The following is a 27,680-nucleotide window of genomic DNA, read 5'->3' on the forward strand; positions in this document are numbered from 1 at the left end:
TATTATCTTTTTTGTGTAGGGATCAATATATATGAGAGCTCTTTAATTCTAAGCAGTTTTTATCTAAATTGGAATATTATTCCATTTCATTGAAATTTTAATGTTTATTTTTATAATGGGCACCTTTTTTGTAAGTTACTTTTTTTTAATTAGGCTAATAGATTTTTCTTCCGTTTCTTAGGCTACTGAACTGTTTATGATTTTTTTAAATATTTACCCAAGAATCTTTTAAACAAAGCCCTACTGTGCTTAACTGGAGTGTTAATGTGTTTTGATCACTTCCTTGATTTGTTCTTGTTTGTAGATGTCAGCACTGTAATTGTCATCCTGCAGGAGCCATTAGTGGGACTTGTCATCTTGTTACTGGACAGTGTGTTTGTAAACAATTCGTAACTGGCTTGAAATGTGACAACTGTGTTCCTGATGCTAGTAATTTGGATGTCCACAACCTATTTGGCTGCAGTAAAAGTAAGTGGATGTTAGGTCTTAAAAGCATGTCTTTCAAATTAATGTTTTTTTTTTTATTATTGATTTCATGAGTATTAAATTAGGTCAGCAGTACTAAAACAGTGTTCGACTTCTCCCCTGCCCCATATTTCTGGTTCCTGAAGTTTGGGTGATTTTCACTGTGAGTATCTCAGGAGTGTTTTCCAGAGAGATGTACAGAATGCCTCGTGTCACACACACAGCTTATGCTTGCAGTCTAACCCAGGGGAGAAGTAATAGCCCAAAGTTCCCTTGTACTTTCCACCGTGTTCTTTGTAGTGACCAATGCAGAGTTCACTTTTAGTCACAGGAATTGTGATAGTCTTTGTACAACTTACAGCTTAGCCCCCTTTCCTGCCCTTGACAGGAGGCAGGAGACCTGTCTTCAGAAGGTCTGAAGAACAGAACGTCTGTTGAAGACCTGCTCCTGATGATGAGTTCAAAATCTGCTGCTCAGTGCAATGTTGCTTTGCCTTTCTCCTCCTGGGTTGTTTTTTTTCAGTCAGTTTGGGAAAATACGCGATGCGGTGTAACAGAGTGTCATAAATCGGAGTGTGTGAGGTAGGACTAATGCTATGTTGACGGTGAGATCATGAATTGTAATGAAATACTTTGCAATGGCACATCTGCACTTGTCCCCTTGCAGTAAGTCTGACTATGAAGAGATGGCACAATTTCAGTCTTTGTGTCATAAGTAGTCGAAATGAAATGTTCAGATTTGCTCGCTAGTGCAGAGTCTCTAAGCTGGCAGGGATTTTAAAGGAGGAGATTATCATGTGTAATAAGAAAATTAAATTTTTGTTACCTTCAGTTCAATGTTCTGAAATGGGCTTTGAGGACATGATACCATGCAATGCCAAACTGTGTGGGTAGGACCTCAGCTAATTCTGAAAATGTTGTGTTACATTTTTGGGACACACCTTACTGCTGTACGCAGTTAACAGCCCAGTCTTGGAAGTCCATGTAATCAGTTACTGAGGTAGCCTGCAGATGAGAATTGGTTATTTCTGTCAGCAGGTTAATAATGGCCAGTCCATTCCTACTCCAAGAGTTAGCTCAGGTAGCCATATGTAATGCAACAACAGCGTTAGACATTCCCAAATGATCTCCGGAGTATGTTTCGGGATCCTCCTTCAACAAAACATTTCTTTGTGTATTTTGCGTAGGTATTTGTAGGACATTCATCATTGTGATACGTCCACACTGTGTAGATTTGCAAGCAGAGATGTTCATTTACAAGGACAGACAGCTCTCACTTTCATTCCAGTTCGTGTTTCATCGTAAATCGGTTTAAATTTCAAATAATGGGCACTGCAGAAGGCACAGTGCTCTAAATGAGATAGGATGAAGAGTCTGATTTGTTTCCAAAGACGATTTTTTTTTTTCTCCAAGTTTGGATGTGTTTAGATACAGTTCTGTTTTGTTTTTTTCCCATAGCCTTCTGTAGAAGGCATAGTATCTATTCATTATGCAGAGAGGTGATTGGCCTGTTTCTTTAAAAACTGTAGGATGTTTCAACTGAATGTATAATAATAATACATGGTGCTTTTATGATGCTATTCATCTTCAAAGTGCTTTGCAAACATAAACCAACGTACTTATTTAAGTTGGGATATACATTGAATAAAGGGCAATGGTAATTCAACTATAAAATCGATTAATAACAATATGATATAGATAAACAATGTCATAGATTTTAGTTAGAAAAAAATACATCAGGCAGTATTCTAAATGACAAGCGGAGTCCTCTTCTGGACATAAATGTTATAGCAATTGCAGTCTTTTGGTTATTAATTCCAAAGTATTTTAACTTGTTGCACAGATATGGAGCTTTGCCTAGTTTGATATTTGTGGTTATTTTCGCTGCAGAACAGTATTTTGTTGACACATACCATTACTGGTTACAAGCCTTTGCCAAGGGAGGCAAACATAAGTTTCTGTCACTGTCCAACTAACAGTCTTTAAGGAAAAGGCCTATTTTCAATTTTGATGCCCAACAATATCCTAGATGTGCCATAAAGAACCCTGAAATACAGTACTTTGCTTACACATCTAAAATGCAAAACAGCAAACACATGGGATCAACATGCAATGGCGTGAGACTGAGAATGGAGAATGAAGGTTATGCCAGTAAATTTCTGTGATTGCTCAGGTCTGGTAAGCATGTGTTACATGGAGAGAAACTTTTAAAAATGCCAAAGGGATTTAGGGGCACTTATTTCCTTTGATTCTCAAACTTCACTGCTGTAGATCCTCTAGCATACATTCACTTCCTAACTCGGCTGAACTCAAAAAGCTCTAGATTGGCAGCAGAACAACCTATGCTTTCTAATGAAAGATGATGATTACATGTTCTGTTCAATCCAATGAATTCTAGAAATATTTTCTGCTATTTCTTGGCTGAGAGACTGCAGTAGAAGCAAGGCTTTTCATTATCTTACTCTAAATAAAAAAAAAATCACATTTTACATTTGTATTAAAAACCCATACGTAATGTGACCCACTGATGTTGGCGTAAGCCTCTACATCACTCGTGTGGCTTGAGGTCCTCATGTCGCTTTCTACCTGCAACTTCACTCTTTGCTTCTTGTCTCCTGTTAGCTTGGCTGAACAGATTTTGATCATTAACTTTTGGTGAATTGTGTATATTAAGCAAATATCCATGTAATGGAGGTGATGATAGTTTATAAACAGGAGGAGGAAAAAAAAAAGAAAAGCCATATGTTTCTAAAGTTGATATTTTTCTGATAATGTTTAATGTTAGACAGAGAAGCTTATTGGGCGGTTCTGGATCCATCTCCTGGTAGCTAATTCTGTGTGTTGATTTCTGTACTGCCCTCGGCTATTCTCATACCTGGAGCACACTATTGTTCTCTAGGTCCATGCTCTCCAGGTTTTCCCTCCCTTGGTAAAGAGGGTAGGGAAATGGCACAGGCTGCCTTTGAGTCAAGCTATAGCAATTATTAGCTGCCCAAGCAGACTGGTGGTCGTCTGTGCTAATGCACGGTGTACTGAGGGTCAGAGGGTAGCGCTTGCCTGAGTGTAACAGGCTGGCTGGCAATCTGATAGCACGATACGGACTCGTGCTCCAACTTGAATAATAAATATAGAATCATAGTATCGTTTAGGTTGGAAAAGATGCTCCAACTTGAATAATAAATATAGAATCAAAGTATCATTTAGGTTGGAAAAGACCTTTAAGATTTTTGAGTCCAACTGTTAAACCGTATGTTTATGTGCACACACGTGTCTATATGTGTGCATCTATGCATATAAAGTTTAATTTCTGAATGACAGCCATTATCTTAGAAAGACACTGTAATCATACTGTTGGATTATAAGAGAGACATAGGAGGGACTTTGACTGCTTTTTCTGAAAATGTGAGACTTTTGTGAACTTCAGGCATGTTTTTCTCTTTATTGATGCTAGTGCAATAAAGAAGCACATTTCCCAAAGTTAATGGAGGTGATAGCACAGTAGTATTTTGGTAAATAAGAGTATCAAGCTGATTTCTTAAAATGTGAGACACCTCGCTTTCATTGATTTAAATTTCATTGGAAACAAATGGAAGTGAATTGCCTAAATAACCTTCAAAATTTGCCCCTTTATGTTTTTTGTCATTTAATTAAGTAGGCTTATTGTAACACTTCAGTAAAATTTGTAGTTAGTTGGACTTTCCATTTCTATTCTATTAGAGGAAGTTATGCCCGGCCTATGCTAAAATGGAATGAATCCTCTGAAAAAATAAATTATAATTGAACTATAGACTTCAATAACATGAACAGATAAACATGTTACTGTTTTATCGTGGTCTTGAAATAAATTTTTTTAAAAAGCGTATGGAAAACCGGTATAGTTGCTTTAATTTGGGGGCAGAGAGGGGATTAAGTTTATTTGTCATTTGTTTAAATGTATAAATTTGTTTCATGTACCTGGATAAAAAGCTTTGTTGGAGAGCATTTGGATGGATCAGTTTAGTCAATTATTGTCTTGCCTGAGTGACTGTATGTTTACTTGACAGTTTTTCTTCTTAGAAAACTTAGCAGTTTCTTTGCATTTTCATTTAAATTTGTGTGATTATTGATTACCTTCATTTTTACATCCTCTGGTTTTGTGTATGTTTTAGCTCCATTCCAGCAACCTCCTCCTACAGGAGAAATTCTCAATTCCTCTGTTATCAGTCTTTCATGGAGTTCCCCTGACTCTCCAAATTCCAACAAGCTTACTTACCAGCTGTATAGGGATGAGGCTGAAATTTATACAGCTGAAGACTACTACCCTTATAGTAAGTATTTATAGAAAGATGACATCAAAGCTTTTGCGTTGTATGCGCACATATCTATATATATTTGCATATTTCCTTAATTATTTCTCATTTCTGTCATGATCATTATCTGTGATTTTGAATGCAGTATTCTGTTTTCCTTTAGCGAGTTGCTGTTCTGTGTTTATTAATTTTGTTTGAAAGAAATGAATACTCCAGTCTTAAATCTGGCAAACTGGGTCACCCAAAATGGCTGATAATTTTTAACTTTTTAATCTGAAAACCTTTAATTGATTCACTAAAAGTGTTCCCTGCAAATATACACAGGCTCCAAAATCTAAGAGGCAAAGTCCCAGAGAAGGAATTAGGGTGAATGGAAGAGACCATAATGTGCTTAAACTCGCTTTTTTCATCTTCCCGGTTTTAAACTGTTAACAGATTAGGAAAGCTTTTTGTGGTCTCTAACTTTTAGCACCTTCTGTTAAGCTATCAGTGTAGCTCCTGATTTGCCTTTAGCAGCACCACTTCTCTCATGTTGAGGCTTGCAAAGGGATCCTCAGAAGGCAGTCCTCAAGGATTCGGCACTCTGTCCTAGCTGGAAAGGCCATTTTGTGCTACTATTGATCCTCTTATCACAGAAAAGGAGATGGATTTGGATCCTGTTTTTATCCATGTATGGCACACAAGTGGGTTTTTTTAAAGACAGATGTGTTCTAATATCACTAACGTTTGACTTCTGTTCTAGCAGGTTCTTTAGTTTGTTGCATTTTCATACCAATGCAGCATTAATATTTTGTGGAAGTTCAGTCTGTCTAATTATTGGCATGTACCCTGGAGGAAAAAAAATTTAAAAAAGAGGCTATTATTCAGTGGAAGCACAGACCCTTTGGAATGCACCTAGCATTTTTATGTTCTGGTGCGTGCTGCTGTGTTACAGTTGATTGCTCTGTGGCTTATGCTGTGAATTTGCACAGTCTGCGGTACATACTATGAAGAAAGGTATTCAACCCCATGTAAGCATGGCATTAAGTGATTGAGAGGAGAAAAAGAAACATTAAAAAAAGTTTAGAGAGCTAATAGAAAATATTCCAATTCCTTAATTTGGTTTAAAAGCCTAATATGAATTAATTTCAGAAGAAAAGCTCTTACACTTTGCCATAAATTTGTGCTCTGTAATGTACTTGAAACTCAGAGTGCGTTGTTGAGGATGTTATTTCATAACTGTACCTACATACTTTGCAGAGAGTGAAAAATTCTGAATGTATTTAGCTAGATAATGAGACATTAGCATGTTTTTATTTAACAAAACATTATTTTATAAAAACATAGGTTTGGTTCCAAAAGCCCTTGTTGACATTTCCTGGCAATACCCCTAATTAATGATGTGAAATCATCTGCTGATGTTTGAATATCACGAATACTTTGTTAATGTCAGAACTTTTAATAATGTTACTTTTTTCTCAGTATAGTGTGGAATTTATACTGCTTATGAAATGCCCCAAGAGTGCAACTGGGTGAACATTATCTTATGACTAAATGAGAGTTTTATAGAAACATTGAACTTCCCAAGGACAATTAAGAATAATCTTCTAAATTGTCCTGGTGATCTGGCTGATAGTATTGCAGAATGCCCAATTAAAACAATGTTTTCCTAACAGCTCTGGGAAACCAGAGGCTCAGGAGATACCAATCCTTGTATTGAGGATAAAATGAAGTATTTTCTTTAAAATGTGGAAAAAAACCCCAAACAAAACCAGACCTCAAAAGTTACTTATGAGTCTAACTCCAGATCACATTGGTTCTAATTATTTATAAATGTAGCTAAATATGTGGTGGAGTTGTTCACCTGAGGAAAGTAGAACCTTCTACCTTTTGGCTTTATCCAATTTTATCTAGCCTATATTCCTATAGAAATAAAGTTACCACCTGGTTCATCCACAGTGAATGAACTTTCTCTTAACGTTGAGATGGTGCCTGGCTACTTTTCTGGCATTCTGGGTGATCTGCGTCTTGCAATCCCTGTACTAGAAAAGGGGAAAGTAATGTGCTTGGTGTTGACATTTTAGACCTTGGGGTCCTAGAGTCTGGGTTGGCCCTAGTGGTCTGTTTGTAGAACTAGGGTGGTGGTGGTGCAGTTGTTTCTAGAGCAGGTATGAATTCTGGAGATAGTGTTTTTTGTAGAGAGGCTGTTCTGTTCCTAGGTACCGTGTTGGTTCTAGAGCACACTCTAGGTAGCTTGCTGGTTCTAGACAGCGTTCTAGACAACACATTGGTTCTAGATAATGTTCTAGCTCAGTTACTGGTTCTAGATTGGGATTCCAGTTTCCTTGCTGGCTCTAGAGTGGGATCATGGTAGCTTGCTTGTTGGTTCAGGACTGCTGGTTGGTTCATGTCTGCTGCTTGGTTCTGGAGCATGTTCTAGATCACTTGTTGGTTCCAGAGCAGGTTCTATCTATCTTGATGGTTCCAGATAACGTTACAACTCTCTTGTTCCCAATCATGTTCTGGATAATGTTCTATCTTCCCTTTTGGGTCTATATTGGGTTCCAGGTCAGCATGTGGTTCTAGAGCAGGGGTGGGTTCTGATGGGGGGAGGTCCTAGAACCTAGTTCAGGGGGTACTCTTGTTTTGTCATCTCACAAGGATTTGTGGTACTTGCTGCTGCTGCTGATAGCAGTCTTGCTGGGGGTTTTTCATTCTTATATTCTTTTTTGTTCTTGCATGCTTTTTTTCTTCTTTGTGGCCCTTTTGAGTTGAAGGCCCATAGGATGGGGATCCTACCATCCCATATAGTGCAGCTCTCCCAAGTTTGTAGCATGCTGACTTTTGCTGCCTCTGTGGCCATTCTTTTCTCAGGAGACAAAACTGGGAACTGGACACAGGGCAAGCTCCTACTTGCTGGTGTCCTTGCAACCGGTTGCCAGGCTCCTGCTCCGAGAATTCTTGTCAGCCTGTCCAAGAGTCTTGTCTAACAACTGTTGAATTGGCTTTGGGACCCACTCTTGTGCCCAGAGGCACTTCAGCCAGGGCAGGTGTGTCCATGCAGCTCAGAAAGGGCTCAACAACTCTGTAATACGCTCGAGTACTTGCACCCACAGCTGCGAACTGCATGCTGACCCAAAAGCTGAAGAATAAACAGCTGAATCTCACTGGAAAGACTGAAATCTGCTACCTCACTTGCCTGCTCATACTAATGACAGAATCATTAAGGTTGGAAAAGACCTTTAAGATCATCAAGTCCAACCATCAACCCAACACTACCATGCCCACTAAACCATGTCACCAAGCGCCATGTCTACGTATTTTTTGAACACTTCCAGTGATGGTGATTCCACCACTTCCCTGTGCAGCCTGTTCCAATGTTTGATCACATGCACAAGGATGTAGCAATAACCATCGCTGCTGCTGGCAGAGCCATTCTCCAACCTGGCCTGCAGTACCAGGGTTTGAAAGGTATGAAGATGAGATTACTCAGTCTCCTTGTTGCTGGACTCCAGCAGGAAGTTTGTGATTGCTGTAGGTAGCTGAAGCACTGTAAGCAATTACTGGGCTGACACTGCTGCTTTTGTACTGCAATGTCAAGGGTTGAATATCTAGCAACACTAATAATTTTGTGGTCCTCCTTTTTAAGTTGGACTCAGGGCTGGCTTGGCAGTGCAGACATACAGGGAGGACTTAGAAATAGCTGTATCTTCTCCATTTGCTTTGAAAAAGTTTAAGAGTATCCATGCTCTGGCATGTAGTATATTACTCAGTGTTCACTATTTCTTAAGGCAAAACAACGTATGGTGGTATGATCGTACTTCAATTCCTGTTAATGCTGTAACGACTAAGATGCGTAACTGCTTCTGGGATATACCCAGGACCTGTTCATGGTCGTGGCTGCTAAAAAACTGGATGGAGTAATGGAAAGTAGGGGGTGAGGAAGGTAAATATAGGCTTTGGATATACCTTTTTAAAAATTATTTGCATTTCTGTTTCACTTTTCATCCAAGATCAAATTAACTATTTACAAGTGAACTATTAGGCACTATTTTAGAAGTGAGGAAGTGAAAGCACAGAAAGGTGAAGTATTTGGTCTTACGCTATGAAATGAATCAAACACAAAGGTGTGAATATTTACAGAATGGCTTGATGTTTTTTTCCTAAATCAGATCCACTAATATTGATGCTGATTTATATTTTAAATAATTATTTCCAAGCAAAGCAGGAATAAGAAGATAATTGTATTATCTTGTTCATGATTAAAGCAGGAACTAGGAGAAATTCAGTGGAAAAACTACGTGTCTAATGATGCCAACGTGCAGTGGAAGATAGAAAAGGGGAGAGTTTTTTTCCCCGTTTAGAGAAAAAAAAAAAAAAGTTGAGAAGTTACAATGTTCATAATGATCTCAAGAAGAGCATGCAAATGGGCATAGATATCTTACATCTTGGATTAGGGCTGGAAAGACTTTATGCAAATTAAGATTTTTTTTTTTTTTAATGTATTAGACTGATATAGTTTTCTTTTCATCTGTTTGTTTTTAGGTGTTCAGACCTTCACCGATACTATGTTATCTCCATATACCTTCTACTCCTATTACGTCCAAGCCAGCAATGTTCATGGTTTTACAAGAAGTGCCTTGGTGACATACAGAACAAAATCTGGGACGCCTACAGGAAACTTGCATTTAAATCCTGTCTTTCCTGTTAGTCAACACTCTGTTTTACTTTACTGGACAAGCCTCTCTAATGACTCTGGGCCCATAGAGAAATACATTTTGACATGCACTAGCTTGGTTGATCTTCAGCCCTGTGGTCAGTATGAAGGCTTAAAAACCTCAGCAATTATTTGGAATCTCATTCCATTTACAAAATATGTTTTTTCTGTGCAAGCTTGTACTAGTGGAGGCTGCTTAAAGAGCCAGCCAGTAACAGTAATGACTGCACAAGCTCCTCCAGAAGGGCTACACCCTCCGGTGATAGAAACCATCAGCTCTACAGAACTGGCTGTGGAATGGTCACCACCTGAGAAACCAAATGGTAGGACATTGTATTTCCTTTTGTAAGTCAAACACTTTGCAAAGAAAAAGCAGCATTTTCTGAAATCTGGTTAAAATATCCTTATCCATGCAACATAAACTGAGAATGAAGTAAGGCATTGTCTTAATTTGCCTGTCTGTCACTAAACATACCCTCATAGTCTGTGTTTTATTCTTTTGGAGCCCAGGACTCCAACTGAATACGCTGGGTCCAGGATTTAGCCCTTAGTGGCATCTGTTGAAGCAAAAATCACATTTATAATTAAACACTTAGAGTAAAATGAATTTTTTCCTTATTTGCCAGATCGCCTAGTTCAGACAGATGTGGTGATAGTGCCTGACAAAGAATAAATAAGCAGATAACAGTTATGGAAAAAAAACAAACTAAGAATTAACAGAGAAGTCTGTTTTTAAAGCCATCCGTCATATGTAGTAACTAATTCTATTACCAGTTTAACTTTGTTAGGGATTAGGTGATTGCCAAGAGTTGCTGGTCTAACTTGCGTAATAATATTTTAGGTTTTTGAAACTGAGAACGCAGCTGTTGTAGGATACTTCTGTGATGCCACAGATTTTACTGGTAAACAATTTATCTTTTGATGTATGTGCAATGGACTTTTGTGAACTTGCACTTACATGCGCAAACATTTGTGCATGCGAAAATAAGCATTTTGATCTCTTCACGAAATGAACGTCTGTGTATGGGGAGCTCAGCTTTCTCTTCAAACATCTCATTTGCCAGCTATGAGCAGATTAGACAGGAAGAATGCCTGTACAAGAGTGCCTGTATATACTTAGAGAGCAGTTCCTACAATGCAGGCCATGATATTTGCTGTTAGCACTTGTCCCTCAACCTGTAGCATATACTCGCCATTGTTTACTCCATTTATGTAATTGCCAGTACAGATAGATTTAAGCAATACTCTCATATTTCTTTTGATATCTGGTCAGATTTCTTGGTCTTTAGAAGGACAAAGAGAGAAGCTGTTTCTCCCAGGCTACCTCTCCAGTTCTGTGCATGAGTACAGCCACAAATATATACATTATATGGTAATTAGCTGTCTCCTGCCTTTGCTGTGTCTCTCATCATTCCCATTTGGGAAGTCTCCAGTCAGTTCTTTAATACTTTGTTCCTACAGTTAAACTGCTTCCACAATCCAACCTAGATCATGTATCAATTCATACCACAACACTGAAGTTATTTTTTTCCAAAGTGATGAGACCTTCCTGTGCAGGTAATAGGTTTACTTTGATGGAATACTGACGCTCACACACGCACACATTTCCTGTCCAGTAGCATGTTCTAGAAGGTTAGCATCGAACTGTCACTCAAAAATTCCCTACCCATTGTGTAAAAAATATTTAAATATCTCTCTGAAAATCAGAGGTCTGAAGTAATTTCCAGTAACATTTGATCAGAACTTTAGGATATTGTCTTCCAGTAAATTTGGAAGAACTCATGCTGTAATCCAGCCATTCGTTTTCAAATCCCAAAGTTGCAAAGAGGGGAAAATAAACAGTGTAATGGAAGAAATGCCAAAGTGAGCATTTGGATGAAAACAGCAGAAATGAGGAAAACTTATATTTTCTATGATGTTGATTGATAGGTGTTGGTATTTCAGTAGAACTCTAGAAATTGTTTAAATGCACTAATGTTTCTGGCTTGCTTTTTTTCCCTAGGCATAATTATAAGATACGAACTTTACATGAGAAAAAAAATAAAACCAGCTGGGAACTTTCTTCCTCCTGAAATTCGTATTTTCCAAAGCAGTGGATGGCTCAGTCCTCAACCAGTTATGGAGTCTCCTAATGAAAATGCCCTGGCTCCACCGCAGACCAGTACCACAGTCACTGACCTGGAGCCATTCACAGAGTATGAATTTCATGTGCTAGCAGTAAACATGGCAGGTAGCGTATCTTCAGATTGGATGTCGGGACGAACAGGAGAGGCTGGTAAGTATTGGTTTGAATTTGTTTGATACAAATTAAAGGAAAAACGAAATTAGAATGCATTCTTAAATTTTTTTAAATAACATATGTCTAGTGATGATTCAAATATGGACAATTTATAATTTTTCAACTAATTAAAGATAGGTCAGATTATCTCAGAATTTAACATGTTAAGCAAAAAACCTTTTCTTCACCCTAAAGTCATATTGTTGAAGAAAATAATCCCGGTCAATTTAACTGAAACTTCAAAACTACAAGATTGCAAAATCTACCGAGCAGTGTTTGAATTCTCCATTATTTTCCCAGTTGTTATTTACATGTTCTTTAAAGGGAGAAAACATGAAAAAAGATTGGTTTTGTCACAAATGTATTAACAGTTGGTCTGAATCAGGAATGTTGTTCAAGAAGGTATGTATATTCAGGAAAGCAGCTCTAATGAGTTTTCCTGAACTGAGGCTTTGATTGCTTGGAAAGCAATTTTTTTGAAGAACTTGAGAGGTTTACCTTTTCAGGAGTATAGTGCTTGAAACTTTTGATATGCTTTTATGGAGGCCAAGTGTCATACTATGAACCTTTTTTTTGGAAATTGAACCAGTTCACAGCAGCTCTTATTATGCCCTTCCGTTCAGATTTTCAGAAGGGCTTGCTGCTTGACATATTATTTGAAATAACAGCTGTTTGTTTCAGTTCTTACATTAGAAATACAAGTTTTTTTAGGCTGATAGAGCCCATGTTTTGCAATTAAACATCTCTGTTACGTTGCTGATGCTTTTGTTTGCTGTTAGCTTGAAAATCATGTCCTCAGTCATTTGCTTCTGCAAAATAGCAGGCTAAACTAATTCCCCTTTCAAAATGAGTCTTTGTGCTTATCTGTTCTTAAATACTATACGTTATAAAAGTGTTAAATTGTGTTTGGGAAGAGGTCCATTAGTGCGGTTGTTTGTACGTAGCAGAAGTGCTATGAGTTGGTATCCTATTATTACAGAGTAATCAGGTGGGGATTTGACTGCAGTCCAAACAATCCTTTTACAGATTTACTATAGAAGACAGGGGAACTGTTTTGTAAGAAGTGAGAGACATGTTAATTTCAAACTGGCCTAGCAAACAAAATTGCTTTTAGGATGTTGAAGTATTGAACACTTTTTGCTTTTATCAGTTTTTTCCCAGGTTGCATGAAGTTTTTCTTCAAGACTTTTTCATTTGTATGTACTTTCCTACCTGCTCCAGAGGTTAGGACTTTAGTGCTGATTAGTATTTCTTTGAAAGTATAGGCAGAGTTTTATTCTACATTCATGGCCAGAGCAGAAAACAGAAGAATGATGGGTGAGGTACTCTTTATGTGCTATCAAAATAATCTGAAAATTCCTGTTTGACTTGAAATTAAGGTTAAAAAAGAAAAGACTCTCTGAAATGGTGCTTCACAAATACAGTGAGAAAGCTTGCATTGTACACATTGTTCACTTACTTTATGAATGTTATTCTATTAATTTGATTTTAGCCCCAGTGTTCATGCCACCTCCGTCAGTATTCCCTCTTTCACCCTATTCCCTCAATGTGTTGTGGGAAAAACCTGAGGATAATTTAGCGAGAGGAGAAGTGATGGGATACAGCATCAGTTTGATGACAGAACAAAGGTTCTTGCCGCCATTTGCCCAGGTATTGTGGTTTGTTACATTAAGTTTTTCCTAACTGGTAATAGTAAAGTGAATAGTCTGATGTCCTCCTTGATGTTGTGGTGATGAATTGTTTCCTTGATTTGCTGTATATCCTTTGATCTAACTTTTTCACCTATCAGTTTATCCTGAGCGCTCTGTAATGTTATATGCTACTTTCAGGTTTTAAGTTGTATTCCTGAGGTGACTTGTTTTCAGTAGTGGGTGAGACTCAAAATTAGGAGGGATGAGATTGAGCAACAACTTTTAAATTGCCTTGATCTTTGCATGTTCTGATTCTGTATTATTGCTATCTTTGCTGATATGCTTAAAGCCATGTTGCTTTGTAGGAATCTGCATTTTCATTAAGAAGGTACCTGTTTGGCTTCCTGGATAATGGACAAATCTTTGAAGTGGAGAAACCTAAAATAGCAGAAAACCAATTTTATAAAGTCTAAATATGTGATTTTAAAATACTGTTGTAATTTTTGAGTGATTGGGTTTGGCAAACAAATACCATGGCAGTAGTAGTAAGCTAAAAGCTTAGGAATGAGCAAAGAAACATGATAGGTAATCAGAATGCAGGAGTGGATCTGGTGCTCTAACATTGTATTTCTCATTTCAGAGCTGATTTTGTCTTTCAGTGGTACCACAGATTGGCCTCACTTTATTTGTCTATGAAGTGGGGATACTATTGCTCCTGGGGCTCTTGTAACGATACGTAAATGTAAATTGCTTCTGGTGGTAGGTTTGCAAGATTTTTCATCTAAATAAACATCTGATAAAGAAGGTATCTAAAATACAACCGTTTATTGTGTTCCACTCTCTCTGATAGCTTAAAGTAATGCTAAAGTAAAGCAGATTCAAATGTCTGTAGGTATTAGTTATTCCCCTCCCTCCTGATGCCAGCTAATCATGTCCCTCATTCAATGGTGGTCGGATTTCACCACTTAATAGTGTCATCTTCGTCATCTGGGTTGTAGCTGCACTGTTTGTAGTGGTAACTGCACCACCACACAGCTTTATGAGGCAATAACTTTGTTTCCTCACTTATCCACTCAGGAACTGGCTTATTACCTCGTAAAACAGTGTGATGGGAAGTATTATCACCTAAATCCTAGCTTGTTCGGATTCTCCAAAATAATCTTCTCCCTCAGTTGGTCTTTGCAGGCTTTCCCACATCTAAATGAAGGAACCTGCAAATTCAGAGACAAGTTTTACTAGCGGACATGTCATCAATTAATAGGAATGAAGATACTATTAACCAGCTGCCGTCTGCCCGTGTGTTTGCTCTCCAGGTTTTGCATATAGCTGAGGCTGATGAGCTGTCCTACGTAGCGACGGGGTTAAAACCTTACAGGACGTACAACTTCACCGTTACTCTCTGCAACCAAATTGGCTGCGTAACCAGCGAGCCGGGCGTGGGGCAGACCTTGGCAGCTGGTAAGGAAACAGTCTGTATCAAAGTGCAACGCTGACACGCAGTTTACTAATGAATAGCATTAAGGTGATCATAGTTTGATGCGCAGTGACAGGGGTGGGTGTTGTAGTAATACAAACTGACTTGCTTAATTATTATTTGTTTATCTTGACAGATTAAAACCAAAATGTTTTCAACGGAGGTTTAAGGTACACTACTGTGGCAATAGGATTTGTGTACTGCTCTCTCAATTGCGAGTTATGGATATGGTTATTTTTGTTCCTGTTTATTTAGACAGTAACTGCACAGAAATGTGTCTGAACCCATTCATTCAGTTATGATGCTAAGAAGTTGTTAATTTGTTGTTGGGGTTTTTTAGTGTGTGCGTCACGTTTACATAACAGGGCATGTAAAATGCACATGCTGTGCCTATGCCTTGCTTAACCCGTGAAGGGGGAGCTGCATGGTTTTTGTACTAAACTCTAACATATGTACATAGTGTATTCATGTGTCTAAATTGGAAGCAGCATATATGCTTTGGGTCAGCTTGTTTGAAAATGTTTGGTTATTTAGCCCGTGAGATTTTGTTTTGTAGATATGTATACTCACACTTTCCTACAGAAAAAATGCTTAAGAAACTGCGTATGTGTGCCTGTGCACCTTAATAAATTTTTGAGTTAATTTTATCCATGTATGTCAGGGACTTCAAAGGTACTAACTTTCTACAAATTTAGGAGAAAATAAGCGTCAGTACAGAACAGAGATGGAGAAAGCCTGTATTTACTTTGAAGAGATTGGCATGAGCTCACTTCTTAGACATCAGAGGATCAAGAGCGTTTTGAGAGAGAAATTGTTAGGAAAATTAGCTTCACAAGTCTCCTTATTCATGGAACGAGGTAGTCAGTACAGCTCTTTAATATTGTAAATATAAGCACAAAATCCATGCTATGTGACATACTGGTGGTCACCTACAGAGAGCTGACTACTTCACATTGTGGTTTCCTTTTGTATAGGCATTTAAACCACATTAATTACTTTCACAATGTTAGCATTTTCATTTTAAGCAATTAGTGGCGTTATCATATGGATGTTGTGATGATGATCTTTGAAATTACCTCTCTTACGTAATTCGGCATCCCATAGGAAAAAAAACCTGAAAGTTTCTGCTGTGCAGAATGTTTTCGTAGCTCTCTGGGCTGTACGTGAATTGCCTGAATTCCATCAGAGCTCCTCTGCATAATCAAAGAAGAGAAATAGGAACTTCCAGATAGGGAATAAGGAGTTGCCCAGAGCCAGTACATAGGAAGCTTTCTATACATGAACTGAAGTGGAATTTCAGCTGTTGGGATATTACCTCTAGTGTGTCCTCTGTTCTTCATCTCTCTCTTTATTAAATTGCCTTTCCATTTGTTCCCAAGTGGAAGATAGATGATTTGTTCCTTGATTCACCATATCATCTTTGTGTTTCAGTGAGCAAAGATGGTTCTGTTAGTCTTCTCTCTGCTGAACTGCTGATTTCAAAATTGATTTTGTTTCCTCGGACTGCCACCTCTTAAAGTTTCAAGCTGGCCATCTACAGAGCTTCCTACTTGTATGACTTTATCCCATACCATGCAGCCATGCAATGAACAGCATTCCAGTCTGTGCTGATAACCATGGAAACAAATATGGCCTAAATGGCACACCTTATTACTACAAATGATCCAACTTTGCGTTTATACATTTATTAAAAGATTCAGAAACAATAGCTTAATTATGCTTGACGGCTTGTTTATGACCATCTCCTCCCTGGTTGTGTTAATACTATCACATTAGGGAAGACAGGAGAATACAAAATAGAATAACAGGCATGTCCCGATTTATTAGCTGTTTTTGCAACGTAGTGTTTTCCTGCTTACCTTGAAAGCAACGAGTCAGTCCTGTATTGGGTTTCTGTTTGGTTTTAAAGCATGCTAATGCAGTGTCTTAAATTTTGACAAACTAAAGAATAAAGCACTTAAATTTTACATGCAATTTTATCTTTCATTGTTGACATTTTTCATTTCTGGAGAAAATAGTTTAATAATCCCATCCAGGTTTGGTGGGGGTTTTTTTGTGCATGTTCCATTTCATAAGTTCTGTAAAACTTTATAAATTTTCTTTTTCCAAAGAAAATTTAAAAGAAACGCTACTTATATGATGACTTTTAGATCAAAGCGAGTTCAAACTTGGAACAAAGTTAGGAGAAACCAGTCCCGTCATTTGTAAAAGTAAATGGTCAAGTCGTAGTCCATCAATACCCTTTTGTGTTAGTGAACAGTGCAAAAAGAAATTAAAACTGCCTTTCTAGGACTGTTGAGGAGTTCTGTTTCGTGAAGGAATGTCTCCCTGGCACAGAGACAGCCTCCCTGGCTATACGCCAGTCCCCCTCCATGCCCTGGCAGAGGGAACTTTTTGGAGGAAGTCTCGACTGAAATGTGCTCCAGCATGATGGTCCCGTTGCACCCTAACACAATCCAGGAGCTTTGAAATGTGTTCCAAGTTGGGCTAGAGGTTATACTAAATTAGACTAATTCTTCTCCTCTGATCCTGAGAAGGATAGTGGAAAACCATCTCTACTCCTTCCATCTGTGGAGTATACTGATTTATCACATGGAGCATTTAAATCATTGGGTACCTTGATGACTCTGATTTTGGCATGTGTGTTAAAATGGGGCTTGCTTTTGGAATTGCCAATGCCTTCTAAAATTTGCCACTAAAAGTCTCAGGTAATTTTTAAGCTTTGTTCATATACATTAGGTTAATTTGAAGACTAGCTACTAAAAAAGATACTCTTCAAAATCTATCATTTCTCTTTTTCTCTGGCAAGATGTTTTTTATACAGAGTAACACAGCAAATAAAAACAAGGGCAGAAACAAGGGTGTGAAATCATTAGAAACAAAAAAGTTGAGGGAAAAAGTAAGAGGTTTTGAGAGAGGATTTAAAAGAGATTTCTGCAGTCAGAGGCAGAATTTAGGGGTAAGACCTACGGGAGTAGGACCATCAGAAACAGTCTGCTGATCTTTCAATGAGAAGTGTTTTGGAGTATAACTTAAAATTGTTTAAAATAACCCAGAAGAAAATGTAGCAAGTAGATCCCTTCTAACCTGGTTCAGTATAGGCATCCGTACTAGGGATATCTCATGCGTAGCTTTGCAGGAGGAGAGTGAAAGAAAACTAAAACCAGCCATATGTCCATGTGTCTGTCAGACTGGCAAAAAATCTCCTCCCGACTAATATACACACCCACGACATTTGTAAATGGTAATAAAAGAAGACAATTGAGCCAGAAGAATGTGAGGAGAGAGGGTCAGGCAGCAAACAAAATAAAATTAGTAAGAATTGAGTTATTTTATGAAAAAGCTGAGTAGAAGCTGTCACAAATGCATATGAAACCAGGAAGAAGAATAGGTGTGATAAATAGAAGAGCTTTCTCAGGTGTGCCTGATGCATGTCTGGCTCAAAGAATGCTAAAAAGTGTTGGAAGATCAATGTTACATGGTAATGTAGTATTGGGATGAAAGATCAAAGCAAGCATGTCAAGGTAATGGAAGACGAGAATTAACCCATGTCTGTTACTCAAAGAGAAGGTGAACGGACACAATTAGAACCTCCATTTGGTATGCTGAGATACCAATACACAGATAGTTGGCTTTTAAAGACTCAAATAATTAAAAAGTTTCATACTTTTTCGATCACTATTTTAGATGTCAAACTAAGGATGCGCATCCCACAATACATGTGATATTTTAAACGTTACTTATGCACTGCAACATTGTGCAAGTCCCATTGAAAGCCTTGGCTGATAGATGAGGAAAGTTCATTTTTAATACTTTGAAACTTTGAAATCCAACTTGAGCTTCATTTTTGTGTTTGCTACAGTGGAACTGCATGGATGTAACTGAAAGCAATACTGGACAGTAATTATACATTTTTTCATTTCAACACCTACAGCCACATTTTACTTTATTCCTTTCTTCAGTTTCTTCTGAGTTCAAATTCCTGTTTATTTTTGAGAATGGCATTCAGCATGTTGTCGTTGTGAGATCTTAGGCTACTTTTTATTTTCAGAAGTGCTTTTTGGTCTGTGGTTTTATCTTGCTTAGGATTCTGAGCTGATACCTTGGATTCTATAGAACTGTACTGGCTGGTACCAGTGACAGATCTGGTCCCTTAAAAGTGATTTTTTGACAACGTGTTTGCATAAAATTATTAATTACTTGCATTATTCTTTGCAGAATCTACCAAGACAAAACATGCATGTTTTCCAAATTTTTCAGTCACGCAGAGAAGCATCTTTTCTTTCCCCAGTAATTTCTGACATTTCAACAGGATGGAATTAGTCATGTGAATGCTTGGACTGGTATGATTGCTTACTTTACCCCTTTCAAATCACATAGTCAAAGGGTGCCCTAAACAATCGATACAGCTGTGTTTCATTAACTACTATGTGACTGAGCTTATTTCTTGTAATTAAGTTCATCTTTCCTTTGCCCTTCTTCATTTTTTTTTTTAAACTTCATTTAAAAAGCATTTTTTAAGAGACACCAAAGTATGGCTTTGTGATTGCTGTCATTTACCCCAGCACATTGTATTCCTGATCTGTTGCTTTTGATGGCAATTACAGGGTTCAGAAGCTAATTTGCAGAAGATATTCTTTCCAGCACCAGCTGCATCTGGCTTCTTGGCAGAATTCTCAAGCAGTTGTATTGGTGGCTTTGGAGTTGCCTCTGGGTTTGCTGGGGTAATGATGCTGATGGGCTTTCTGGGCTGTCTTACACTCCTTGATGTCGTTTTCTTTTTGATCACCCTTTTAATCTGAGTAATTTGTCCATTTTTTTCCATTCATGGATAAGGTCTGGTGCAAGCCCTTTTCAAAAGCCTCAACCCATTTGTCATGGCAATACAGCATTTGTTTATGCCTGTCATAGGCTACTTTCTACAAAAAGCTATGCCTCAATTTAAAATCACAAATACCCATTAAACAGGTAATAACTAATGTATATTCTTCCTTTGTTACAGAAGAGAAATACGAGGGCCATTTGCTGCTGGCCTGAAAATAGAGATTGTTTTGCATGCATGTACATAAGTCTCTTCATTGTGAATAGGACCCAAAGTGATTAAACAAGCACTCTTAATATGTTAATTTATAATTTTAATTACAACAATCTTGTATATATAGTCATTAGTGAATACTAATATAAATATTTTTCTACCTTTTTATTCATAATGCATAAACCAATCATCCAGTTACTTCTCGGCAGTTGCCTGTTTCCGTTTCATAATACAATCTTTGTTCTTAGTTATGAATGCATTTTGTTCATTCCTGTCTTGAATAATCCCTCATTAAGCTAGTCACTTTCTGCTCCATGCTAAAAAGGAAAAATTATCATGCAAATGTGGCATGCCATATTAAAAAGCACATTACCAAACACTTTTGTTGCTGTCCTTCAATTAGTTTCCCTTCTTTGAATTTAATTTCATTTGTTGTTAAACTACTGACTTGATGTATGGACTCATGAATTTGAGGCTGCTGCCAAGAATGTAGCAGGAAAAAAAATCAAAGCCTCTTCAGAAAGCTGCAGAGGCAAAGCTGAAATGAATTTGCTTCACCTTTGACAAGAACACTTGAGCAGCATTGGAATCCTCTGATGATTCAGCTTGGCTAATTATCCAATTATTTATTTCAAGAATAAAGACACTGTTTTACAATTAGAAGAGTGTAAAGTAATCTGAGACATTTCATAATGACAGATGACTTAAGTAACTTCTGAGATGAATAGTATCTGCTCAAACTTGTCTTGCCAAGTGTTCAAGCTGTAGTTAAACTGCTCTTTGAGTTTCAGGGGCTAGGGACTTAAAAGTTACTTGTTTCTTCTCCCCTACGAACCACGTATTAAAATAGGAAATAGAGCAGTTTGTTCTTTTCCCTCCGTGTCAAATTTGCAAGGTTTTTAAGCTATGTTTAAGTTGCATTCCTCTTGATTAAAAGCTTTTGGTTCAAAGCAATACTTTTTAATTGTCTAATGATATAAGTCAGTTCTTAGGAAAGAACCGTGCATTTAGGAGTTCATTTGCAATATAACTGAAAAATTCATTGCATGGCAGTAAAACAATTTACTGTTAATTACAAGGAGAAGAATTTGCTGTACCATGCTCACAGATTGCCATGAATCATGCAGCACTCCTAGAGATTTATAACAGATGTGTAAGTGGGATGAATTAGCAGGGTTTAATAACAGAGACACAAATCATGCAGACTTCAAGGAGCTTTAATTGATATACTAGAATGTGACGGGCATGAATCACTCAGCCATTCAACAGCACTGTAACATATGGTCAGCTCAATATGCTGCATCTTAAATCGGTTGGTGAGTCGTTGGTTGTCCCATATGGTGGAAGCAATATATTTTTCATGATTTTAAAAAAATACTGTGTATTACATCTATTTTTAAAGAGATATGATTGTAAAATACCCGTGTTATTAAATTTTCTTTTGATGTCCATTATAGGTGGGTTTTATTTTTTAGGGGGAAGAATCCTAAGTGGACTCTAAAGAATCTTCTAAAAAAATCAAAATACTGTCAGAATATACAAGTATTATTTCTTGACTCATTTACTGTTGAAATGAGTGATACTCTTGTGAATCACAGAGAAAGAAAAATCATACCAGAAATGCTCTGGCAATCTCAGGGTCCTCTGGACTAATAACTTGTAGCAAAACTGAAATGGCTGACCGATAGCGAGGGATGTAATTTTACCTGCAAGATAAACTCCAAGACGGAAAAAAAAAAAGGTTTTCTTTAAGTTTTTCTCCTCAAATTTGCCAGACACTTTTATTTTAAGTCGTATGTATGCATTCTGAATTCAACTAAACACTAATTAAAAACTGTATACTTTTTGTTACTGTTACCTTCCTGAACTAATCAGAGTGGCTAATTGAAGGCTTCTGTGGAAGAGTACACAAACACCTACCTACAGTATGCGGAGCGGTAGTTATTCAAACATATGTAAGCCTGTTAAATTTAGCCACAGTGTAAACATGTTATTCCTGGGACAAGAATCTGGCAGAGTATGGAAAAGCTTTAGCAGTTGTATTAGTAAACCTGACAGACTTGAGAAAGGAGTATTGTATCCTTAGAACTGTGGCTGCCAGAATTTAATGTCAACAATTAAAATTTATTTTGATCCTTACCTAGTGTTTATTACTGTTTGTATACACAACAGACCTTACTAATACAGAGATGCACTATTAGATGGAATTACCATCTGTTCAGAGCGAAATGCTGGCATCTGTCTTCGAGTCTAAAACTAAAATGATATTATTTCAAACAAAACAAAATTAACTGCTCTTTACTTACCAACTTCATTTCTGTGTACATGTGTGTGCATACACACATGGGAAAGGCTTATTTGTAATGACCTGTGTAGCAACATCTATATTTAGATATATGACTTCAACGTAAGCTGTATGGACCATCTGTCTTTATTGGTCTTTTTTGTGCCCTCTGCTACACAATGGCATGCAGCAATCATGGGCTTTTAAATACTGTTTTAGCTTTATAATATATTAAATATGTATTATACAGCAAGACATTAAAACTATATAATTAAAATACACAAACTGTGACTTTGAATCCCCTAAAATGTAGTACGCTCATTATTTTGACAGATGTGTCTTAACAGAACGTGACTAAAAAAAATTAAATAGGTAAAATTATAGTAAATTCATCTTTTAGAAAGTAGCTACAGGTACCACAGTGACACCTTTAGGAAAATATATACTGTATCTTTTAGTCTTGAATATTTTTAATTTCAGCATTTAGTACCCTGCTGGGCTAGTGCTACAGATTTATCTTCAGTCCTGTCTGTTCCTGTGTGGAGTTTGGTTTTCTGTTTTGTTTTGTTTTGTTTTTAAACTTATGTAACCTATTATGTACAGTCTTCCACTGTCTTGACACACAAGAATCCTCAAGCATCAATGAGACCGTACTTTAAATACTAATGTTATAACTAGGATGTTACTTTCTGAAAGGGTAGGCTTCTGTTCCATATATCACAAAATAATAAATTGTGTCATGCCGGTGTTTAATGCGTGTACACAGTGCATTAACTGTAACTGTAGTACATTTATTTGTGCTAGAGGAGACTTGAAAATGATTAAAAAATCAATACTTCCCTGTCAGAGAAGCAAGTGTTACGATGCATTTAAGTAGTTAATTGCGTAAGCCCTATAAAAGCTTCAGGTTTGGGTATCAGAGATGCCATAATTATGGTCTTCAAGTAACTGCCGTTTATTAATACTAGACTTTAAAAGAAGATATAGTTATTGTCATGAGCGTTAGTTACCTGTATGTGTTTTAGAAACAATGAGTTTTAGCATTTCTGCTTTACCTTTAGTAAGCTGAACTGGAGGGCTCCACCTCATGTTCACGTTTAAAATGCTGACGTACACTGGTTGCCTCAAAGGTGAAGTTTTGATTGTTAAGCCATGTTTTCTATTTAAACTTGTGCATTAATACCACAATTCATTAGTGCTGTGCCCTACTTATGCAGGAAAGCTTATGACCTCACGCTGCATTACTTCAATTTTGACATTGTAAATTTCTACCATAGCGTGAGATAGTAATTAGATTGTGAAGTCATAAATGATGCCTAAGCAGGAATTTACAGTGCATAGTGTCATTGGCAGTTTCCCAGTTCCTCCACTCTCTCCTTTCTCCAAGAATATTTATCAAGTTAGAGGGGAGCAAGACAAAGAAAGAAAGAAAAAAAAGTAGCAACATGCTACAGGCAAATAGGAAAAATGAAAAATATGTTAATGAACTTGGAAATGCACGAATGTTTAAAAGAATGTTATTAATTCATCCTAAATGAAGCAATCTCTTCTTCTCTAAAGAACTCAACACTGTGTATAATGCTGTGCTGTGAAGTAATGTGTCAGATTTCAAAGGCCCATGTTTTAATTCAGGTTTTATTCTACTTGAAAGGCGTTTATTGCTCTTTACTATGTCTTTATGGGAACAAGTAATCTTTACAAGTTTTCATTGTGTTTCACTTCCTGGGTACAAATGCAGTTTCTGTTGTTAAATCCTTTTCTTTATCAGGGAAAGAAGGGGAAGATAAGATGAGTGTAGATTCTATAGGTAGTAGACTGTTCTTGTACTTCTCCAGATGATGCCTTTCATTGTTTCAGTGATGGTCCATTTCTTTCCCACCTGTCTGTCCATCATGCCATTATCCAAACACGTCATGCTGCCCTCCAGTGGCTTACTGTACAGTATTAAAAAAAAAATTAATTTTTTTTGTTCCTAACTCAGCTATAGAGTGACCAATGCTATCGGAACACTTAAAAGAATATCATATTCGTTTTAATGGTAGGAGGTTCAATGTAATAACATAAAACTATCTTATGCTGATACCTTCCTGGAAATGTGTGTGGAGTCTTACTGCGTGCCAGTGTTGGTGGAGAAATATTAGAGAGGATCATTTTCTTGAACTGAGTAATTATCTGGATATATGCTAATGTCTTGCGTTGTGCACCATGAGGAAAATTACCTGATGGGCATTCAGTATTGTGGATGGATAGCTGTTCTGCTTCTGTTGGTGAGGATAAGTTCAGTGATGAAAGACTTGTGTTGTCATGTACCGTACTGCTGAGATGTAACAAGAGTTAATTAACTGTTCAGATTCCCCTTAGATCTTCCCCTGAAATCCAATGCCGAAAACCATACAGATACATGCTTACAGGGAGTATGGCATGAGAGGCTAGCTAAGGAAGGAATACAAATATACTTTTTATGAAGACATTGATTCAGATTCTTAAAGAATGTGAAAAAAATATTTTGGATATAATACTAGAGATGTTTATCCAGAGCCTGAATAAAAAAATAAGGTATTTCTTGTGGAATTGAAAGTTAAGTTCCTATAAATATTAAGAATGTTTTGGGTTTGTTTTGTTTTTCTAATTAAGCTTCTATGGCTATCTGTGATTATTCTTAAGATGATCAGAAACTGAAGCAGGATGCTTTGCAAAAATTACGCTGCATGCAATAAATAAGTATTGTGGCCAGTGATACCTAGATAATTTTTTTTTTTATGCACAGCTCCAAGAAAACTTAGTGCCCCTCGTGTTGAAGGAATAAACAGCACAACGGTAAAGATAAATTGGAATGAACCTGAAGAACTTAATGGGCCTTCTCCCATCTACCAGGTGGAAAGGATGGATTCATCTTTAGCTACATTCACTACAGAAGTAATGAAAGGGATCCGTTTCCCAGGAAATGGATATTACAGATTCGCTAGTTCCACTCTCCCTGCCAATACTTACTTTACAGGTAAGTGAGTTTAAATGACTTACAAAATGTACCAATTGTACTCTGCATTTGTTTTACCATTTATTATCATCTTCTATATAATTTTTTGTGGTAAAATCCGTAGTGTTAGTGTTTAATTTATGAGCATAACATGATTATTAGTGATGTATGGGCTATTTTGATTCTTGCATCAAAAGCCTGTGGAAAACGTTATGGGACATGTGGGATTTGTATTCCCTTGCCTTTGGACATAGAGATGTACATGGTGGTGAACGTTGCTGCATCTTTGACTCATTTCCTAGTGGTAAATATAAGATGGATATTTATTCTTCTGTGATAAATACTTTTCAATGAATTTGCTGTGAATACTAAGGCATGTTTTCTTTGGTATCTTTTTGAGGATTCCTGAGGTTGCATGAGCACTCAAAAAGCGCTTTCTTCCATGCTCAGAACATTTGTGTTGTGGTCCTGTTTATTTTGTCAAGGAAAGAAAAAAGGCTGCCAATCTGATAGAGGTCTGCTGTTTCTGGGCCACTGGGTATTCTCATCTCTTTTTTGATTAGCTATTTTTTGGGGAAGTGGGTGTTTTTCAGATTGAAGCAGACCAATTATCCTGTGTTCTGTGATTCTCATAATTTGCTGATGTCTTCACTTCTTGGGTAAAGCAAAGATACAGACAGTGTATTTTTGTGGAAAAATACCTAGATGAACCTGGTTGTGCATTTGAGATATTACAGAGGTCTGTAAGTGAAATACTACATGGGTGTGCATGAAGTATGAGTTTTTAAAAGTACAAGAAGAAATAGCAGAGCTGAAGGTTTAAAAAAAAGAAATTAGAAAAGGTGTATGAAGGGGGTGTGTGTGTATATATACATCTCTCTGAAGTCATGAGACTGATAACAGCAAGGGGACATCCACAAGGAATCTAGGTAACTGTGAGAGCAAGCATTGGATGGCATGCTGGTAGTGTGAAGGCCACACCACAGTGAAGTACGACTTAACCTGGAACTGAGCCTTGTTTCTTAAGACAGATAAGGGCTGCAAAAAACATGCAGTCTTTTTGACACCCAGAAGAATGCCAGAAGTTTGAAGAGGACTGAGTAGCTGACATCCCTTGCCTTCTGGGTCACCACAGGTAATCCTGTCAAGAATATGTGAACACAGGTATCTTGGTACTTGCAAGTATGTGTGTGTGCAAATTCGTTTTTTGTTTAAAACAAAAATCACCTTCTCGTCTCTCTATGATCACTCAGTGAATCTGATTTTAAAAAAATGAAAATTGAAGATCACTTCCAATTTTTTTTTTCTTGCTAGGTGCTTACTTGACTGATAGTCAAATAATAATAACAAGTGATAATGTGTTAGTTAAATATTGACACCATGTTGACTTGCAAAACCTGTCTCTGTGCAGGAATCTGTAGGAACAGCTGTTGGGCTTCTTTCCTCATCCAAATTGCTCGGTGGTTTTCCTGACATTTAAGTTTGCACCCTTTACTATATATTTAGTAAAAAAACCAAACAAACAAACAAAAAAACCCCAAAACTTTAATATATTTCTTCTGTTGTCAGTTGTGATGATCTAAACACCAGAGGAATTGTGAGCTGCAGTTTTTTTCACTGGAGCTCCAGTCAGCCCCATTGCTGTAGTACAATTAAATAGTATAATCAGCCAGATAAAGAATTAAAGATATCACTGGATTTCCTATTTCTTATCAGAAGTCTCAGAGTGTTGGGAAAAAGGGTGTTGTACTACTGGGATTGGTAGCTGAGTGGTGCAGTTGACATGCCTGAGGGATGGGATGCCATGCAGAGGGACCTGGACAAACTTGAGAAGTGGGCCCATGTGGCCCTCATGAGGATCAACAAAGCCAAGTGCAGGGTCCTGCACCTGGGTTGGGGCAACCCCTGGTATCCATACAAACTGGGGGATGAAGGGGTTGAGAGCAGCCCTGCCAAGAAGGACTTGGGGGTACTGGTGGATGAAAAGCTGGGCATGAGCCAGCAATGGGCGCTCGCAGCCCAGAATGCCAACCGTATCCTGGGCTGCATCCAAAGCAGCGTGACCAGCAGGTCGAGGGAGGGGATTCTGCCCCACTACTGCTCTGGTGAGACCCCACCTGGAGTCCTGTGTCCAGCTCTGGAGCCCTCAGCACAGGAAGGACATGGCCCTGTTGGAGCGGGTCCAGAGGAGGGCCACAAAAATGATCAGAGGACTGGAGCACCTCTCCTGTGAGGACAGGCTGAGAGAGTTGGGGTTGTTCAGCCTGGAGAAGAGAAGGCTCTGGGGAGACCTTATTGCAGCCTTTGAGTACTTCAAAGGGGGCTTATAAGAAAGATGAGGACAGACTTTTTAGCAGGGCCTGTTGTGACAGGACGAAGCGTAATGGTTTTAAACTAAAAGAGGGTGGATTTTGACTAGATCTAAGGAAGCAATTTTTGACAATGAGTGTGGTGAAACCCTGGCCCAGGTTGCCCAGAGAGGTGGTAGGTTCCCCGTCCCTGGAAACATTCTGGGTCAGGTTGGATGGGGCTCTGAGTAATGTGAGCTTGT

The 27,680-nt window shown here is 37.7% G+C and overlaps 1 protein-coding gene across 1 annotated transcript in view; it reads left to right on the plus strand.

The window, feature by feature from the left end:
- Positions 1-25,158, plus strand: part of LOC104627902 (usherin-like) — a 44,734-nt gene extending 19,576 nt beyond the window's left edge. The window contains exons 7-13 of the mRNA XM_010296304.1: positions 305-468; positions 4,614-4,772; positions 9,279-9,773; positions 11,453-11,725; positions 13,221-13,378; positions 14,673-14,817; positions 24,920-25,158. Coding sequence (XP_010294606.1) covers positions 305-468; positions 4,614-4,772; positions 9,279-9,773; positions 11,453-11,725; positions 13,221-13,378; positions 14,673-14,817; positions 24,920-25,158 — 1,633 coding nt within the window. The remainder of the gene's footprint in view (positions 1-304; positions 469-4,613; positions 4,773-9,278; positions 9,774-11,452; positions 11,726-13,220; positions 13,379-14,672; positions 14,818-24,919) is intronic.
- Positions 25,159-27,680: the final 2,522 nt, after the last annotated feature.

The sequence above is a fragment of the Phaethon lepturus genome, unplaced genomic scaffold (genome assembly GCF_000687285.1).
Source record: "Phaethon lepturus isolate BGI_N335 unplaced genomic scaffold, ASM68728v1 scaffold15571, whole genome shotgun sequence".
NCBI classification, from domain to species: Eukaryota; Metazoa; Chordata; class Aves; order Phaethontiformes; family Phaethontidae; genus Phaethon; species Phaethon lepturus.